This window comes from Pan troglodytes, chromosome 7 (genome assembly GCF_028858775.2).
Source record: "Pan troglodytes isolate AG18354 chromosome 7, NHGRI_mPanTro3-v2.0_pri, whole genome shotgun sequence".
Classification (NCBI taxonomy): Eukaryota; Metazoa; Chordata; class Mammalia; order Primates; family Hominidae; genus Pan; species Pan troglodytes.
The window spans coordinates 153,072,002-153,090,786 of record NC_072405.2 but is presented as its reverse complement, the minus strand read 5'-3'; the positions used below and the strand labels follow the sequence as shown (position 1 = coordinate 153,090,786).

The 18,785-nt window shown below is 59.1% G+C and overlaps 2 protein-coding genes across 2 annotated transcripts; both read left to right on the top strand.

The window, feature by feature from the left end:
• The first annotated feature begins 3,945 nt into the window (after nt 1-3,945).
• Nucleotides 3,946-6,194, top strand: LYPD2 (LY6/PLAUR domain containing 2). The gene is made up of 3 exons (XM_001150013.5): nt 3,946-4,083; nt 5,307-5,426; nt 5,995-6,194. The coding sequence occupies exons 1-3, from the start codon at nt 4,026-4,028 to the stop codon at nt 6,192-6,194; spliced, it is 378 nt and encodes a 125-aa protein (XP_001150013.1). The 5' UTR covers nt 3,946-4,025.
• An 8,050-nt stretch (nt 6,195-14,244) lies between these two features.
• On the top strand, nt 14,245-15,580 carry SLURP1 (secreted LY6/PLAUR domain containing 1). The gene is made up of 3 exons (XM_001149955.7): nt 14,245-14,323; nt 14,729-14,848; nt 15,374-15,580. Exons 1-3 carry the CDS (start codon nt 14,266-14,268, stop codon nt 15,505-15,507), a joined length of 312 nt encoding a protein of 103 aa, XP_001149955.1. The 5' UTR covers nt 14,245-14,265; the 3' UTR covers nt 15,508-15,580.
• The last annotated feature ends 3,205 nt before the right edge of the window (nt 15,581-18,785 follow it).

Below are 18,785 nucleotides of genomic sequence, written 5' to 3'. Positions count from 1 at the left end.
CGGCAGCAACATGAAGCCGTGCCCAGACTCCGAAACAGAAACAGTGACACAGTAAGTGTGGGCGGCCACAGGATACTGACTGACCACAGGGCCTGAGCAGACACAGAACACTGGGTGATGATGGGACACCAGATGACCACGGACAGACCCTGGTAGCAAGGGACATGGCAGACCATGGAACCTGAGCTCCCATCCCACCCTGGGTACCATCCCAACCACTGACCTGTCAGCAGAAACTGCCAGGGACCAGGGTGTGGCCTCTCTTCCCTGCTGCCCTACCCCACCAGAGTGCCTCTAGGTGACAGACTTGAATCTTCACCCTGGCCTATGGAGAGGGATCTGGGGAAGGTCCTGGAGAAGGGCTTCACAGCAGGGGTCCAGTGTGCCCAGAAAAGAGGCAGTGGTGTGGGAGCTGGTGTGAGGGCCCCATCTGATCCCTGGATCACAGTTCAGGGGTAATTTCTTGAAGTCAGTAGCTCCAGTGGCAGCCTGACAATTCCTCAGTTTAGCAGCAGCATTACTGTGGTTGGAGGTCATCCCTAGAGGCTGTCTCTGGTCTCACGCTGAGCCCTGATCCTAGTTACACATTGATCCCAATACAAGTCACAAGCTGAACTCTGAAATTTGTTACATGCCGAGCCCTGCTCCTGATCACACACTGAGCCCTGATCCTAGTCACAAGCTGAGCTCTGATATTTGTTACATGCTGAGCCCTGCTCCTGATCACACACTGAGCCCTGATCCTGATTACAAGCTGAGCCCTGACATTTGTAACATGCTGAGCCCTGTTCCTGATCACACACTGAGCCCTGATCCTGATTACAAGGTGAGCCCTGATATTTGTTACATGCTGAGCCCTCCTCCTGATCACACACCGAACCCTGATCCTGATTACAAGGTGAGCCCTGACATTTTCTATGTGCTGAGCCCTGTTCCTGATCACACATTGAGCCCTGATCCTGATTACAAGCTGAGCCCTGATATTTGTTACATGCTGAGCCCTGCTCCTAATCACATACTGAGCCCTGATCCTGATTACAAGCTGAGCCCTGACATTTGTTACATGCTGAGCCCTGCTCCTGATCACACACTGAGCCCTGATCCTGATTACAAGCTGAGCTCTGACATTTGTTACATGCTGAGCCCTGCTCCTGATCGCACACTGAGCCGTGATCCTGATTACAAGCTGAGCCCTGACATTTGTTACATGCTGAGCCCTGTTCCTGATCACACACTGAGCCCTGATCCTGATTACAAGCTGAGCCCTGCCATTTGTTACATGCTGAGCCCTGTTCCTGATCACACACTGAGCCCTGATCCTGATTACAAGCTGAGCCCTGACATTTGTTACATGCTGAGCCCTGTTCCTGATCACACACTGAGCCCTGATCCTGATTACAAGCTGAGCTCTGACATTTGTTACATGCTGAGCCCTGCTCCTGATCACACACTGAGCCCTGATCCTGATTACAAGGTGAGCCCTGACATTTTCTATGTGCTGAGCCCTGTTCCTGATCACACATTGAGCCCTGATCCTGATTACAAGCTGAGCCCTGACATTTGTTACATGCTGAGCCCTGCTCTTGATCACACACTGAGCCTTGATCTTGGTCCCAAGCTGAGCCCTGCTCCTGATCACACACTGAGCCCTGATCCTGATTACAAGCTGAGCTCTGACATTTGTTACATGCTGACCCCTGCTCCTAATCACACACTGAGCCCTGATCCTAGTCACAAGCTGAGCTCTGACATTTGTTACATGCTGAGCCCTGCTCCTGATCACACACTGAGCCCTGATCCTGGTCACAAGGTGAGCCTTGCTCCTGATCACACATTGACTCTGATCCTGGTCACGTGCTGAGCTCTGACATTTGTAATATGCTGAGCCCTGATCTTGATAATAGACTGATCCCAGATTCTGGTCACACACTGAGCTCTGACCCAGAATTTCCTGGTGGAACTGAGGAGGGAAGGGTGTGGTCTTCCTGGAACACAGTCCTCCCAAACAAAGCCAGCCCAGACCCTGGCTAGGCCACATTTTTCCGCACCCCAATCAGGCAGCTGCAACTTTGCAGAAAGGCTTAGCCTGGATCTCTCCAATGGGGGTCAGGCAGATATTCTAGGAGGAGGTGAATGCCTGGGGGCCAGGCGTGTATTCTGGGTAGAAGGCACAGGTGGGGCCCCTGGGTCTGAGGACAGGAAGGAGCTGGGCCATGCCATGGCAGAGGAATTGGGTCAGGCCTCAAGAGGAACCCAGGGTGTGTAGGGTGGGGTGTCTAATCCAGTTAGCTGCACCCAGCATCAATGGCCAGTTGCAGCGTGGCTGAGTGGCACCATGAAAAACCAGACAGGCTTGCTGCTGTTCAGCCTTCACCCAGGCCTGGCTGGGCGGCCTTGCCTAAGTCAATTACTTCTCAGAGCCACAGTTCCCTTATGCAAAATAAATTCATTAGCACTGTGCACCTCTGAAGCTGCAGTGAGGAAAAGTGAGATCCTCTAGGCTAAGTCTCTGACACAAGTGGGGCGCTAGGGAATCCTTGGTGCCCCACTCACCACCCCTGCACACTCCACCCCCACCTAGTCTCAGAGAGACACAGGCTCTCCCAGCCGCTGGGGCGAAGACCAGATCCCAAACAGAGCTGATGCAGCAGGAAAGCGTGGGGACACCAAAAGGGCCATGGCAGGGAGGGGGTGCGGGCAGGAGAGTGCGGTCGACCAAAGACAGAATTTCAAACACTGGGACAGAAGAGGGAAGGGCATTCCTGGCAGTGGGAACAGCAGGAGCAAAGACCAGGATGAGGTGGGATTTGGGTGCTCAGGCTGAAGAGCTCCAGTTTCAGTCTGGGCTTAGCTGAGATCATGGCCTTGACCGCCAGGGCCCAGGAAGACACAGGCTGCTTGTCACGCATCCCTCCCCCCACCCCCACACCCTACACACTGGCAGCTGCAGGACTGGGAGCAGGGGGTGGCAGGATCACAGACCAGACACAGCCTGGGGAGGCTGGAGCAGGCAGTCTGCGGGGATGTCCGTGGGGAGAGCTGGGAGCTGAGCAGGAGATGGTCTGAGGCATCCCAACCCAAAGTCACTGTCCCCTGTCTGAGCCCTGGATAAGGAACTTTCCCTCAATTTCCTTACCTGCAAGGAGGTGGTAAGCCCTGCCTGAGGGCAGCTTTATCAGAAGGTTAGAGATGAAGGTACCCAGCTGGCAGGTGGCTGGGGGCATGTGATTAGCACCCCCAAGAGACCCCAGCTCCTCCCCACCCCACTCTCTATCCAGGACCTTCTCTGCTGACCCAGTAGTTTTTGGCATTTGTCTCCTTAAGCCTCTGAGCACACCCTGTAGCTGGCTGTCCAGGTGGCAGTTCACTCCCAGGCCCCCAACACCCAGCCTGACCACTCAAAGGAGCTCGGAGGTGGGACCAAGGTCCTCCTGGAAAGATTCCAGCCCAGAATCTTGGAAGATCCAGCACACGGATCTGCCTTGGAACACAGATGACCAGAGGCAGGAGGGATCCCTGAGGAGCCAGCAGCAGAGAGTGGCCTGTAACACTCCCCTGCCCCCTTCCAGGCAGTCTGGGGGGTCCCTGGGCTGCCTGGGGTGAGCCAGTGGGGGCTCTCCTGGATGAGGGGGGTGGGGAGAAGAGCCGAGGCACAGGGTGTGTAGGAGTCAAGGAGGGTCCCCACAAAGGGAAGAAGGGGCGGCCCCAGGCCATGGTGGCGGAGGCAGGGAGCTGGAGGGGTCAGGAAAGGGCAGGGAGGGGACCGGCCTGATACTGGAGGAATGAGGAAGGGACAGGGAGGGTCCCAGGTGGGTGGGGTGGGCCTAGAGGGCCAGGCTGGGAGTGGGAGGAGCAGCCTGGAAGGCTGGGGAGCCCCTGGAGGGGCGGGATCTTCACACCTCCACCCTGGGGAAACTCTACCCCACTAATCCGCTCAGCAGACCGGTCTGTCACCACCTCACTTGGTGTCTGCTGTCCCCGCCAGGCAAGCCTGGGGTGAGAGCACAGAGGAGTGGGCCGGGACCATGCGGGGGACACGGCTGGCGCTCCTGGCGCTGGTGCTGGCTGCCTGCGGAGAGCTGGGTAAGGTGTGGGACCCACAGGGGAGCTGGGACGGAGGGAGATGCCACCCACTGACATTCACACTGTTCCCGGGAGGGCGCCCCAGGAAGGGGGTTCAGAGGCAGGAGAAGCCAGAGCTGCGGGGCCGGGGGTGTGGCCCCCCCGCCATAAGGAGGGGAGGGTGGAGACGGAGAGAGGGGCTGGCGGTGAGGGGGGCGCCTAATGAGGGTGAGCAGAGGGTGGCCTTCGAGGTGGGTGGGGGCCCAGCCAGCCACACCCCTGAGCACCAGCCTGGGTGTCACACTTTATGGGGGGCTATGGGCACCCAGAAGGGCCTTGAGCAGGGGAGGGAAGGCAACCCCAGGGAGGCTCTGAGGCTGGGGTGGCAGTAGGGATGGAGAGGAGTGGGGAAACCAGACACATGGGGTGGGGTGACTCCCTGATGTGGAGCCTGAAACAACCATCAGGGGCAATGTCCTGGACTCAACCAGAAGCAGCTTGGCCCAGAGGCCCCTGGCAGATGGCTTTGCCCATTTCCCAGAAACAGGTGCACCAGAGAGGGGCAGAGGCCCCGCTGCATCCCCACAGTGGGGACAGAGGAGTCGGGCCTAGCTGTGCAGCTGGCTGCCCCGGCCAGCCGGAGCCAGCCAGACCCACCTGGGCTGCTGCGGCTGGGGCCGAGGTCACTGGAGCAGGAGGGAATTGGAGCCTCTCCGGTCCCCGTCCCTGCCGGTCTGCAAGTCCCTGTGGGAGAGGAGTGGGCACCCAGACACAGCCCGGATGCAGCCTGGCACACCCTGCATTCCATGGGCCTCCTGGCCTGATCCCTTAATCTCCACAGCAGCACTTCCCTGATGGGGAAACTGAGGGGGTAACCTGCCCCCAGCCACGCCCCCACCCAAGGCTTCCTGCCCGAGGTGCCTCTTGCTATGAAGATGCCAGGGCCTTGGTCCCCCTGAGTCTCCCAAACACTTCCAAAGGGGCTTGGCTTGGCTCCGCCCAGGCCTTGCAGGCTGGATCCCCACCCCCAGCAGCCGACTCTGCCTCTGGGATGCAGGGTTCCGAGGCTGAGCCCGACCTGTCCCCAGCCGCAGGCTCCTGGCATTGCTCCTGAGTTTTGGCTGGTAGGCATCCCGACCCTGGCCAGTGTCACTGTCCTCTTCAGACGTGGGCTTCCAGGACAGACTGTCTCTGGGCTTGGGAGGGGTGGAGCCTGCCTGACCGCCCTTGTCCCTTCTCCCCAGCGCCGGCCCTGCACTGCTACGTCTGTCCGGAGCCCACAGGAGTGTCCGACTGTGTCACCATCGCCACCTGCACCACCAACGAAACCATGTGCAAGACTACACTCTACTCCCGGGAGATAGGTCAGTGGGCACAGAAGGCGAGCAGGGCCGGGTTCCCGGTCAGAGCCACCTCCAGCCCAGTCACACTCTACTCCCGGGAGATAGGGCAGTGAGCACGGAAGGCGGGCAGGGCTGGGTTCCCGGTCAGAGCCACCTCCAGCCCAGTCACCACCAGCCAGCTTGGCCCCAGTGCACAGCCACCACCTCACCCATCTCCAGAAATGGCTTTCTGCCCGAGCTAGGCCTCCCTCTGCCCTCCCCTTCCTTCCTCTCTCCCTCATGTCCTTCAGTGGGAACATATCTGCAACCTCGTTTTGGGGGGACTGGAGAAGCTGGGCACACTTACAGGCTTTGGTTTCAACGGTCACCTCGGGGAGGGAACTGCCCCATCAGGCCGGGTGCCTGGCACATGGTAGACACCCGGACAACGTCGGTGGGAGGAGAGAGGAAGAGGAGGGCACTGGGCCAGGAGGGACGGAGACCCGGGTGGGTGACCCCAGAGTGAGGCCTGCATGAGGTGGTACTGGCAGGGACCAGGGCTTGGAGGCAGTGACCAGCCCTGACGGCTGACTCTTCCCACACCCCACAGTGTACCCCTTCCAGGGGGACTCCACGGTGACCAAGTCCTGTGCCAGCAAGTGTGAGCCCTCGGATGTGGATGGCATCGGCCAGACCCGGCCCGTGTCCTGCTGCAATACTGAGCTGTGCAATGTAGACGGGGCGCCCGCTCTGAACAGCCTCCACTGCGGGGTCCTCACGCTCCTCCCACTCCTGAGCCTCCGACTGTAGAGTCCTCGCCCACCCCCATGGCCCTGCCGCAGCTGGCCCTATGCGGCCCAGCCCCGAATTCCTTGAAGAAGTGCCCCCTGCACCAGGACTCCTGAGTCTCCTTTCTGGGCACAGACCTGCCTTCCAGGGCAGAGAGAGGGGCCCCCAGCTGCATCTCTGACCCCGTCTATGTCCCCGTTCCTGTTTATCTGTCTCTCTTCCTGCCTTCCTGTGATGTTAAGCTCTATCCCATCGTGAGAACAGCCATGGGCCTGGGACCCCCACACAAACCATGCAGATTTCTGCCCTCAGGGGATGTGGGGGCCTGACCAGGGTGGGGCAGCAGCTGAGACCCATCGGCAAGGGAGCACCACATCTACCAGGGTGAAGTCAGGGCCAGCTCCTTGGAGGAGGGGGCATTAGGGCCAAGCCTTGAATGATGGAGAGATCTGGCAGGCCTTGAGGAGGGCAAGGCATGTCAGGTGGAAGGAAGGTCAAGGCAGTGACCAGGAGCTGGGGTTGTCCTCTGGAGCACCCCACTACCCACCTCCCCAGCCTGAGCAGGGCCTTGCCCCAAGGCTGATGGCGGAGGCTGCTTTGAGGAGGAGACCATAGGCTGGATCCCAGTGTGTCCGCTGCCTGCCTCTCCAGGCTCACCCCACATGTCCACCTAACATCCCTGCCCTCACTCAGCTCTGCTCCCAGGGGTCTGGTGCCCAGGGGGTCAGATGCCCAGGGCAGCCACAAGTTCTGGTGCAGAAGGGGCCTTCATTTCACCTTGGCCCTAGGCCAGCGCCCCAGTCCTCCAGGCAACTCTCCAGGGAGTCCTCTGCCCCAGAAGCCTCCAGGCTGAGACTCCCCATGATCACAGGCATGGACATGCATGCACACATATGCACGTGGTCCTAGAAACACACAAGGAACTCAAGGACATGAGGAAGGACAGGACCCAGTGGCCCTCCTACCCAGCGCCGGCTCCTCCCAAGGGCTGCCCAAGGGAGGTCGTGGCAGGAGATGGGCCCCAGCCTGGCTAGGAGAGGAGAATGTTCACCCTGGAACCTGCCACTCCTCCTGGGCCCTGCAGACCCCCACTGAGCCTACCCACCTCACCCTCCCTGCTCCAGCAGCTGTTTCTGGGCCCCTGGGTGTCACCCTCCTGGGGCTAGACCTGTAGTCCACAGTGGGCGCTATGGTCCAGGGCCTGCTCCCAGGGGCCCCACCACCCGGAGCACAGCCACCATCTGTCAGAGACGCCTTGGTGGTAAAATGAGGGCAGCCTCCTGGAGAGGAAGGGGCCTGGGAGGCTGGGAACATTCTAGTGCTGTCTTGGATGCCCCATCCAGGCTGTGACCCTGAGCTCTGATTTTGTCAAGAGGGAGACATGCTCTCAGCCATCAAACGTCACAGCTCTCAGCTGGCTTTTCTCAAGACTCCCACAAAGTGGCCTCAAAGCCTAGGCTGAGACTCTATTTACACATACACACACACCCCCTACAAACACACATGCATTTCACAACCCCTCACAGAGACTGGGAGCAAGGCCTATCTGTGACCAGAGATCAGGACTCAGCCTGGAAACAGGATCAGGGCTCAGTCTGTAACCAGTGCCAGGCCTTGATCTATGATTGATGTCCTGGCTCCATGTGTGAGCCTGTGGCTCAGCCACGGAGTATGACTCAGTCAAGGGCCAAGGATCAGGATTCAATCTGTAACTAGGGTCCAGGCTCAGTGTGTGATTGTGTGATCAGGAAAAGGCTTCAGTCAATGATAGGGAAAGGGGCTCAGCTCAGGCCCAAGCACAGGCTATGAGTGAGGCCCAATCCAAGCCTTAGAGCCCTATCTTTGACCTTAACCTCACCATCCATGATGCCACCTTTTGGGTACCTGTCCCTGAGATTCCCTATGACCCAAGTCCTTCATCCAGGCTTACTCCTCAGCTTGCCAGTGGGGTAGGAGAGGCTTATAGTGAGGTGCCAGGGCAGGGACCCAGGGCCCCACCAGTGCAGTGCCCTGGGCAGTTTCACAGCCTGTAGAAATGGGCAGGGCAGGACATGGCTTGATGGGAAAAGGAAGAGCCAGTGGTTCCAGATTTTGGTTAGAAGAGGAGCCAGGAGCAGGCAGGCGAGGGGAGCAGTTGAACTCAGTGTCTGGTGGTGCAGGCCACTCCCACCCCTGGCGGGCTGATGGAGTGGGCTCTGCTCCTCTCTAGGACCTGCCAGCTCTAGCACCCTCTGCCCTGGCCCCATTACATCTGGCCCTGAAATCAGAGGAATGATGAGACCACCTTGCCAGCCGTCCTCTTTTTCTCTTCTACTCCTGACTTCCCCAAGGCCACCTGCTGCGACCTTCCAGAACAGGATGAACACCTGCCACACTTCCTCAGGGAGCAGGGCCCAGCCCACCCCAGGGCAGGGATGTCTGGATCTCAAATGCAGACAATACAGTCAGGACAAGGCTGGAGCCCAGCACTAACCTTCAAGAGGACAAAGCACCCTCAGGACCTCAGCCACCACCTCCCATATCTCAGCATTAGCAATCCCCCCACCCCACTGCCAGGACATCTTCCTCGGCCTCAGCCCTGTGCCCACTGTCATCATGCCATCTAAGCCACCAGCCAATGTCCCTGGGTAGCTATCACAGCCACCTCCAGCTCCTTGCCTCCCCCTCTCTACCCTAGCCCATTGTTAAATCAGCAGCCAAACCTGAGAGCTCACTCAGTGCCTGTCTATGCAAAAAACCTCAATCCTCCAAGGAACTTGACTAGCTATCAGACTCGCCTGTGAGATGTAATTGGCTCTGAAGCCTGGATACAGGGTCAGAACCAAGGCTGTGGGTGTCAGACTGGCAAGTCCAAGCTCCCATGGAAGAAGGCCTGAAACAGGTCTGTCCCAGTGGGGCAGGTACTTCCCTGAGAAGGAGTAAGATTCCCATTCCCAGGGGTGTCCAAACCTGTGCTAAGTTTTGTCAGAGAGGCTGCAAGAGCATTTGTACCCTGGGGAGAAGTCAACCTGAATGCCCACAAATACCCATCCTGGGTCACCTTGGAAGAAACAACATTAAGCCTGTCTTTAACTACTCATCCATCCATCCATTCATCCATCCATTCATCCATCCATCCATCCCTCCTCCACCCACCCACTCATCCATCCATCTCCCCTTTTAGCCATACATTATTCACCTATCCATCCTTCTACCCATATGCCCACCCACCCATCCATCACTCTCTCCATCCATCCACCCATCCCCTATCCATTTATCTATCCATCCATCCATTCACTCATCCATCCATCCATCCATCCACTCATCCATCCACCCATCCATCTGTCTTCTGTCCAGTCTCCATTCATTCACTCATCCATTCATCCCCCATCCATCGACCCATCCACCCACCCCTGCATCTATCCCTCTTCTGTCCCCCATCCATCCACCCACCCATCCATCCACTCACCCATCCATCCATGCATGCACCCACCCATTCATCCATCCATCCCCCATCCATCCACCCATGCACCTACCCATTCATCCATCTATCCCCCTTCCATCTACCCATCCATCCATCCATCCTCCATCCATCCCCCATCTATCCACCCATCCATCCATCCATCCTCCATCCATTCCCCATCTATCTATCCACCCATCCATCCATCCATCCATCCTCCATCCATCCCCCATCTATCCATCCACCAATCCATCCATCCATCCATCCTCCATCCATTCCCCATCCATCTATCCATCCATCCATCCACCCACCCATCCATCCACTCACCCATCCATCCACGCATCCACCCACACATTCATCCATCCATCCCCCATCCATCCACCCATGCACCTACCCATTCATCCCTCTATCCCCCTTCCATCTACCCATCCATCCATCCATCCATCCTCCATCCATCCCCCATCTATCTATCTACCCATCCATCCATCCATCCATCCTCCAGCAAATGCTGCTCAACAGTCAGCATGGTCAGACCCAGGCTGTGGGAGAAGGATTCTTAGATGAATGGAAACATGTTCTACTTGAGGAGATGATAGTCCAGTAGTCCCTCAGGCCAGCCCAGACTGGGCAAGCATCAAACACCAGCGGTGGTGGTGGGGCTTTTTGACTGCATGCTGAAGGCAGTGGAGAGCCAGGGAGCGTTTCTGGGAAGAGCAGTGCCATAAGCCAGTTTGCATTTTAGCTGGTCTCTCTGAGTGGAGGGTGGAGAGTGTAGCCAAGGAGAAAGGGCCAGGCCTCTGGGAAAGAGAACGGGCTGACATGGCAGATAGCTGGGGCTTGGTGTGAACTGGCTCAGTGCTGCAGGCCTATCATGGATGAGAACTCTGGGGTTTGGGGGATTGAGCTGCCTTCAAAAAACCTGGTCTCCTGGTTCCACATGTTGGGAAAAGGTGTGGATTCATGGAGAGGCAGGAGGAGGGGAGGGCAGTCGCCTAACTAGGGCATAAATTCTCCCTGCTTGAGTTGTGTCTGACACAGTGCTGCTTTTCCACCTGCCAATAGAGTGCTGGGCTCAGGGATGGGCCAAGTTAGTGCCCACTCTTCCCACACAGCGGAAAGGCTGCCTGTGCCCCTCTGCTGGCTGCTACTCCCACCCAGAGCACCCTCTGAGGACTTCCCTCCCTTTCAAAGCCAATGAGAGCAGCAGCTGAGAGCAGTACCCCTGTCCTCAGCATCCGCCCACCTCTGCCCCAAGTACACCTGCACTGTGATCAGCACAGAGCTGAGTTGAAAGCTTGATGGAGGCCCATCCTTTGCCAGATACTTGCTAGTTTTCACAACCACCCTCTGGCAGATGTTCCCCTGACCAGTTTATAGATGAAAGAACGTGGGGTGAGAGTCCTTGTGAGTAGACATGGGCTTCACGGGAGGCCGGGTGGAGCTCAGGCTCCAGAACCGGACAGTCTCTGACTCCTCTCGAAACACCTGGGTGTGTCTGTGGACCAAGCCCTGGGGAGAGGCTGCTCTTGGTTGCCATCTGTGCACCAACCCATGTCAGCCCCTTTGTTTAATTTGCAGTAACTACGCCCTCCCTTGGCTTTCTTGCAACCATCCCACAGCCTCACACAACTCACCTCAGCCCACAAGGGCAGGTCACTTCAGCTTTCACAACTACAAACAGAAAACCAAAGACTGGAAGGAAAAAGGGGCCACACCAAGGCCACAAATGGAGAGAGCAGTAGGCCAAGACCAGAACCCAGGACTCCTGGTGCCAGCCCAGAGCTCCTTCCAGCATCGAATTCTGCCTCGGAAGGGCCCACTCACTACACATTTGTCTGCCGCCACTTTTATAGCCACCTATCCCTCCATCCCTGAATTCTCCCATCCATTCATTCATTTTTTCACACATCAACTCTCTCAAATGTCATTCATTCAATAATCCATCCACCCATCTTGCCCCCATTCATCCATCCATCCTCCACCCACCTATCCACCCATCCTCCATCCATCCATCCTTCTGAAATCCACCCATCCACACATCTATCCAACATCCATCCATGCATCCACCCACCCATCCTCTGCCCATCCACCCATCTGTCCCCCATCCATCCACTCATCCTCCCCTCATCCCCCACGCATCCACCCATCCATCCTCCACCCATTCCCCATCCATCCCCCACCCATCCACCCATCCATCCCCCACTTATCCATCTACCCATCCATCCACCCATCCATCCATCCATCCCCCACCCATCCTCCATTCATCCCCCACCCATCCACCCATATATCCTCCACCCATTCCCCATCCATCCCCCATCCATCCCATATTCATCCCTCACTCATCCATCTACCCATCCATCCACCCATCCATCCATCCACCCATCCATCCATCTATCCATCCCCCACCCATCCTCCACTCATCCCCCACCCGTCCACCCATACATCCTCCACCCATTCCCCATCCATCCCCCATCCATCCCATATTCATCCTCCACTTATCCATCCACCCATCCATCCATCCACCCATCCATCCATCTACCCATCCAGCCACCTATCCCTCCCCCACTCATCCTCCATTCATCCCCCACCCATCCACCCATACATCCTCCACCCATTTCCCATCCATCCCCCATCTATCCACCCATCCATCCATCTATCCATCCCATATTCATCCCCCACTCATCCATCCACCCATCCATCCACCCATCCTCCACTCATCCCCCACCCATCCACCCATATATCCTTCACCCATTTCCCATTCATCCCCCATCCATCCATCCAATCCATCCCCCATCCATTCCATATTCATCCCCCACTCATCCATCTACCCATCCATCCATCTATCCATCCATCCATCTACCCATCCATCCACCCATCCATCCATCCATCCACCCATACATCCATCTATCCATCTACCCATCCAGCCATCTATCCATCCCCCACTCATCCTCCACTCATCCCCCACCCATCCACCCATACATCCTCCACCCATTCCCCATCCATCCCTCATCCATTCCATATTCATCCCCCACTCATCCATCCACCCATCCATCCACCCATCCATCCATCTATCCATCCATCCCCCACCCATCCTTCATTCATCCCTGACCCATCCACCCATACATCCTCCACCCATTTCCCATCCATCTCCCACCATCCACCCATCCATCCCATATTCATCCCCCACTCATCAGCTACCCATCCATCCACCCATCCATCCATCCACCCATCCATCCCCAACCCATCCTCCATTCATCCCCCACCCATCCACCCATCCATCCTCCACCCATTTCCCATCCATCCCCCATCCATCCAACCATCCATCCCTCATCCATCCCATATTCATCCCCCACTCATCCATCTACCCATCCATCCACCCATCCATCCATCCATCCACCTATCCATCCATCTATCCATCCATCCCCCACCCATCCTCCATTCATCCCCAACTTATCCACCCATACATCCTTCACCCATTTCCTATCCATCTCTCACCATCCATCCATCCATCCCATATTCATCCCCCACTAATCCATCCACCCATCCATCCACCCATCCACTCATGCATCCACCCATCCATCTCCCATTCACTTACCCATCCATCCCCCCACCCATCTATCCATCCATCCCCTATCCATCGCCTATTCATCCCCCATTCATCCATCCCCCATCCATCCATCCATCAACTCATCCATCTATACAACCACCCATTAGGACATCACAGGACAGAGAAACCAGAGAGGCTGGTATACCTGGAAGGACTGTGGAGAGGGGCACCTTAGTGGGCCTCACAGCATGGGGAAGATGTGGGACATCAGATGGGAGACCAGGCAATGTGGTCATTGAGCGGTATGGCATAGGCAGGCATGCGTGTGGAACAGGGTGTCGTGGGGGGCACGCAGTAAAGAGCAGACAACACAGTCAGGCCAGGAGGCTGGAGGGTGAGCAGAACCTTATTGTCAGGTGCCTAAAACCAAGAAACTCAGGTTTGGTCTAAAGGCCATTAGTGGGAAGGGGCTGGCAGTGATGAGGGGCCACTCCTGGGCCCAACCTTGTCAGCCTGAGAGTGCTCTAGCTGGCCCATGCTACCCTCACCTGACACCTGTTTCCTACCTCTGGTTTCTACTTTGCAGGTGTGTATCAGGTGTACACAGACCAGGTAGAGATCTGTGGAGAGGGCTGCAGGCCAGGCTGCAGGGAGGGGGTGCCAGGCGGGGCTAGAGCAACAAGGGCAGAGGCTACACTGAACCTGGGTCTTAAGGGTCCCCCAGGCTGGGGCTGGGTGGCCTATGTGAACCCCAGAGGCACAGCCAGGACATGGGGGCTCATCAGAGGGGCAGTCTGAGCTCAGCGGGAAAGGCCTTCTCCGTCAGAGCTGTCCCAGGACCACTGGACATGGCTGAGGAACAGTGAGTTCCCCAGTGTTGGAGGTGTGCAAGCAGAGGCCTGGCCATCGTCCTCAGACAGAGCTCCCAGATCCAGCTCCCTGCCCGTCTGCTATGTTCCTGCCAGCTGCCTCCCCACTGGGCCCTTTACCACCTTCCTGACTCACACAGCCGGTTCTGCCACCGCCCAGAAGCCGGTGCCCAAGGGGCTGGGTATAAATCCTTGATGTGAGGCTGGCTACCTCTCATCACTTCTGAGCACGGAGCAATGGCCTCTCGCTGGGCTGTGCAGCTGCTGCTCGTGGCAGCCTGGAGCATGGGCTGTGGTGAGTGGGCCGCAGGCTGGTGGGGACCCTGCCTCTGAGCTTGTCTGCCCACCTCCTAGGGGGATGGGGCTGTTGGGGGTGCTTTGTGGCTGAGAGCCTCCTTAGGCCCCCATGAGGCTCACCCTCCTCATTCTCAGTGAGCCTCCTGGGTCCCAGAGCCCAGCTTCACCCTGGGACAGGGGTCACGGCTCCACTCTGCAGGAAGGGAGACTGAGGCTTGGTGGAGGGATGCAGCATTCAAGTCTGTGGCTCAGCTCAGTTAGAGAAAGCTGCCAGAGAGGCCCCTTGAAGGGCTCCCCGGGGCCTTGAAAGATGTCAGTGAGACTCCTTCAGCCCCTGCCTCCTGGTTCCAGGATGAGGCCACCGAGGTCAGGTGATGAGGTTCTGCCCCCATCCCTCACCCAGGTGAGGCCCTCAAGTGCTACACCTGCAAGGAGCCCATGACCAGTGCTTCCTGCAGGACCATTACCCGCTGCAAGCCAGAGGACACAGCCTGCATGACCACGCTGGTGACGGTGGAGGCAGGTGAGGCCAGGCCCCACGGCAGCCCTGGGTGCACTGGAGTCAGGGCCACCTCCCCCAAGTGCCTCCCTCCTTTGCTGGTGCTCCTCCCGGCCCAAAAGGCAGCAGGTGGGATGGGCAGAACAGGCTGCCACACCTTGGCAGGGGTGCCTTCCACGAGGGTGGCACAGCCCCCTCAGAGACCCAGTCCTGGGGCACCAGGCGCTGGAGGTGGGTGGGGCTTAATGGCCGGGGTACCCTGGGGGGTTCAAACCCCAGCTCTGACACAGACCCACTGGGTGGTGTTGCCACAGCCTCTGGGCTCGGGGTCCCTTCTCAGCGCGGTACTTCAGAGGTCTGACAGGGCCTAATAATTCATGAACAGGTCACAGTCAGAGGAGGGCTGGGCCCCGGGTGGCTTCACAGATGTGGACTATTGGGAACAGGGATCACAGGGAGGGTGAGGTCAGGCGACGGCGGTTGGGAGCAGTGCAGCAGCATGCAGGCGCTGCAGGGGAGTGAGGGTTCTGACACTGGCCCACCCTGCAGAGTACCCCTTCAACCAGAGCCCCGTGGTGACCCGCTCCTGCTCCAGCTCCTGTGTGGCCACCGACCCCGACAGCATCGGGGCTGCCCACCTGATTTTCTGCTGCTTCCGAGACCTCTGCAACTCGGAACTCTGAACCCAGGGCGGCAGGGCGGAAGGTGCTCCTCAGGCACCTCCTCTCTGACGGGGCCTGGCTCCACCTGTGATCACCTCCCCCTGCTTCCTGCTGCTGTGGCACAGCTCACTCATGGGGTCTGAGGGGAGAGAAGCACACCAGGGGCGCCCTCTGCCTTCCATACCCCATGCTTATAAAACATAACTAAGCCAAGAGTGGAGATGACTTTTGTCCTTCCTGGGCACTGACACCCTGCAGAACTGGCCTTCAGGAGAGCCAGGCGGAAGGACAGCACATTCTAGGCACCTGCTCCTCCCTCTCACCCAGAGCCTCTGTGACCCACTTCACAGATAGGAAAACAGAGCCTTAGGGGGAGAAATGCCTCCTGGGCCCCTTTCCTGATGCAAACTAGCCTGGCATCTCAGACCAGGACCTGCACCCTAGCCCAGGGAACATCTCCCGCTAAGAATCTCCCCTGTAAACCCTGGAGACATCGCTCCCACCCTAGAGTGGGAAGGAAGCTCAGAGTTGGAATCCACTTTCCTCCAAGGGTGGATACATCTGGCTCTGCCTGCCCAGCCCAAGGGGTCTTCCTGGGTGTGTGCACCTGGGCCTGCTGGTACCACACAGCTCCACGGTTTCAGTCACCTCCTCTGACAACTGCCCACTGTCCCCTTGGGACAGCTGAGATTAGTGGAGGAGCCCCGGGTTCTCAGGACCCAGGAGACCTGACTTCCAGGCTCGCTTCCCCCTCTTCCTGGCCCTGGCTGTCCCATCACAGTCACAGTGCTCTGTGCCACTGTCACCCCTGTCGGCAGGTGGGCAGAGCCAACGGGGAGCATGGGCTGCTGTGGGCCTGAGCCACCCCTGGACACTGCCCCTCTCCAGGCCCCAGTCCCCTGGTGTCTCCTGGGCTGCACACCTTCTAAGCGCTGCCCAGCTAGGTCTTGGGTTCTAAGGCCCCACACATCAGCTGGGCCACGTCCGTGGGGTCTTGTGGGCACCTGTGCCTGCTGGGGTGGGAGCGGTATGCAGCAGGCTGTGGTCAGACCAGCTGGGCATACCCGAGGAGCATGCGGGAGTAACCAGGGCAGTGGCGGGGGTCGCCTAGGACCCCTGTGAGAGCCCACCTCTGTCTATGAAGGGCCCAGATGTCAGAACCCACCCCCTACCTCTACGCCCTCCCAGAAATACCAGGAATTAAATGCTCTCCCTGGCGAGCAGCCCCGACCAGAGAAAGCTGCCAGAGAGGCCCCATTGAAGGGCTACCCCGGGCCTCCCCGTTGGCCAGCACCGGGCCGGCGGCGTGGCTTCCGGTTAGGGCCCGTCCCCTGGGTCAGGGCCGGACCTGCAAGGGCCTCACCCGGGCCTCGATTGGAGCCAAGGGGCCAGGGCCTTGGCCTCACCAGGGGGACGGAGCAAGAAGTCGCCGCATCTCTGGCAGCGTCCCCAGCGGCACAATGGGGATCAGGCCTCCAGGCTCTTTGGGAGCGCAGTGGTGAAGGCTCAGCAGGTGCCCCCATCCCTGGGAGGGCACCTGCGAGGGGCCCCCGATGCTGAACCCGCACGGCCAGCAGAGGGCGCGCGCCCGAGTCCCGGAACCCGCGCCCCGAAGACTCCTCCCAGAGCGCGCACCGCGAGCACGCGGCGACCCTGTGCGCTCTGCCCGGAACCTGCACTGCGCGCGCAGCTGGGCCGCCTGGCCCGTAGGGGCCCGCAGCACAGAGTTCAGAGAGCCCTGGCCCTCTCGGCCGGCCTGGAGGACGCCCACCTGCCCTGCCTGTCGCCGCGACCCTCCCAGGAAATGCGTGGGGAGGCCACGGCCAGGGAGGCACCTCGGGAGGACGCGCCCACGGGGTGGGGCTCGCGGAGGCCAGGCGCTCACCACCCGGGCGCGCGGGGTCTAGGGAGGTGAGTGGGCGTCGCATCCGTGACCGTCGCAGGACGTGGGTAAAGCTGGCGGGGAAGCAGCCAGCCGCAAGAGGTGGCGGTGGAGGGGAGGGAGAAGGGCGCCCACCCGTGCCGCTAGGCCCTACTGCGCGGAGGGGAAGCAGAGGCCCTTCTGAACCCCACTACCGCGGAGAGGTCAGACCAGCCAGCGCTAGTCTTCCGCAGCTTTAAGAAATCTCTAAAGGAGAGGGGTGTGCAGACCGCAGGGCGTCACTCCCCGCCCTCAGGAGCAAGACCCTCCACCTCCCCAAGGGTGCCCCCAACTTGCAGGTGTCCAGAGGGGAAGTCATGCGGGGAGCGGCGGCCTGGGCCTGGGACGAATCAGCCCCTTTGGCCTGCCTCGTTGTGCCCCTGGCGGCCATACTGGGAATTCCCTGCCCTAGTCTGTTTCCCAATCCATGAGGTGGGCGATGGTCCTGCTGTCCCAGAATTCCGGACGCCAGGCACAGTAGAACTCCACTCAGCAAGGCCTCAGATGTGGGGATCTGTGTCCCTGGGCCCTGAGGGGACACAACAGTGGCCAGTCAGCTGACTGAGCCCAGAGGCGGTGGCTGGATGCTGAGACTGAGCAGGCAACTGACCTAGAGTGAGCCCCGGGGACACCCACCAAAGCAGTCGTGACTCTGTCCACCTGGCCATCAGAGGGCACAGTGCCTCCTCCCCCAGGACGACGGACCCATGCACAGCCACCACCCCAGGACCTCCGGACACACTCCCATAACCTGTACCTGTCCCTTCTTCACCAGCATCCACCAAGGGCTTCCTGGGCCCGACACTGGACACTGTGCAGACACCTCCGGGGGTGAGGGCGGCTGGGGCAGAAATTCTGCAGCTGTTGGCCTTGGGGGAAGGACGCGGGCCGAAGCAGTTGCTGCCCTCTAACTTCTCCGAGGTGGCAGGCTCACAGGAGCAGAATGGGCTCCAGTGGCTCCGCCAGGACAAGGCACTGGTTCACTTCCAATCCCAGCCGCCCATTCCGTGACCCGGGCCAGTCCTGTCGTCAGCCCGTCCTCCAAAAACAAGACCAAGAGAGGGCCCTGCTGGCTCAAACCTTCCTCTGAGCCAGCCTATGACAGCCCAGGGTGTTCAGCTTCTGCATGGAGAGAGAAGCCCCAGAGGCCTGCGGGTGCTGCCCATTCAACCACCTTGAAGCTCGCCCGTTGCCTGCGTGCGTGCGCGCGCGCGCGCACACACACACAAATGCACACAGGCACGCACATCCATATGCACACTGGATACACTCATCCCTAGTCCAGTCACTGAGCCCTACTCCCTATCCAGGCCAATGTGCCTTCCACGACCCGGAGGCAGCTGCTGAGCCAGGGACCGCAGTGGCATCATCACATGGT

Coding starts and splice junctions, on each gene's coding strand:
- LYPD2 (XM_001150013.5), top strand. CDS start 4,026: ATGCGGGGGACACGGCTGGCGCTCCTGGCGCTGGTGCTGGCTGCCTGC. Junction 4,084..5,306: donor GGCTGCCTGCGGAGAGCTGG/GTAAGGTGTGGG, acceptor CCTTCTCCCCAG/CGCCGGCCCTGCACTGCTAC. Junction 5,427..5,994: donor ACTCTACTCCCGGGAGATAG/GTCAGTGGGCAC, acceptor CACACCCCACAG/TGTACCCCTTCCAGGGGGAC.
- SLURP1 (XM_001149955.7), top strand. CDS start 14,266: ATGGCCTCTCGCTGGGCTGTGCAGCTGCTGCTCGTGGCAGCCTGGAGC. Junction 14,324..14,728: donor AGCCTGGAGCATGGGCTGTG/GTGAGTGGGCCG, acceptor TCCCTCACCCAG/GTGAGGCCCTCAAGTGCTAC. Junction 14,849..15,373: donor GCTGGTGACGGTGGAGGCAG/GTGAGGCCAGGC, acceptor CCCACCCTGCAG/AGTACCCCTTCAACCAGAGC.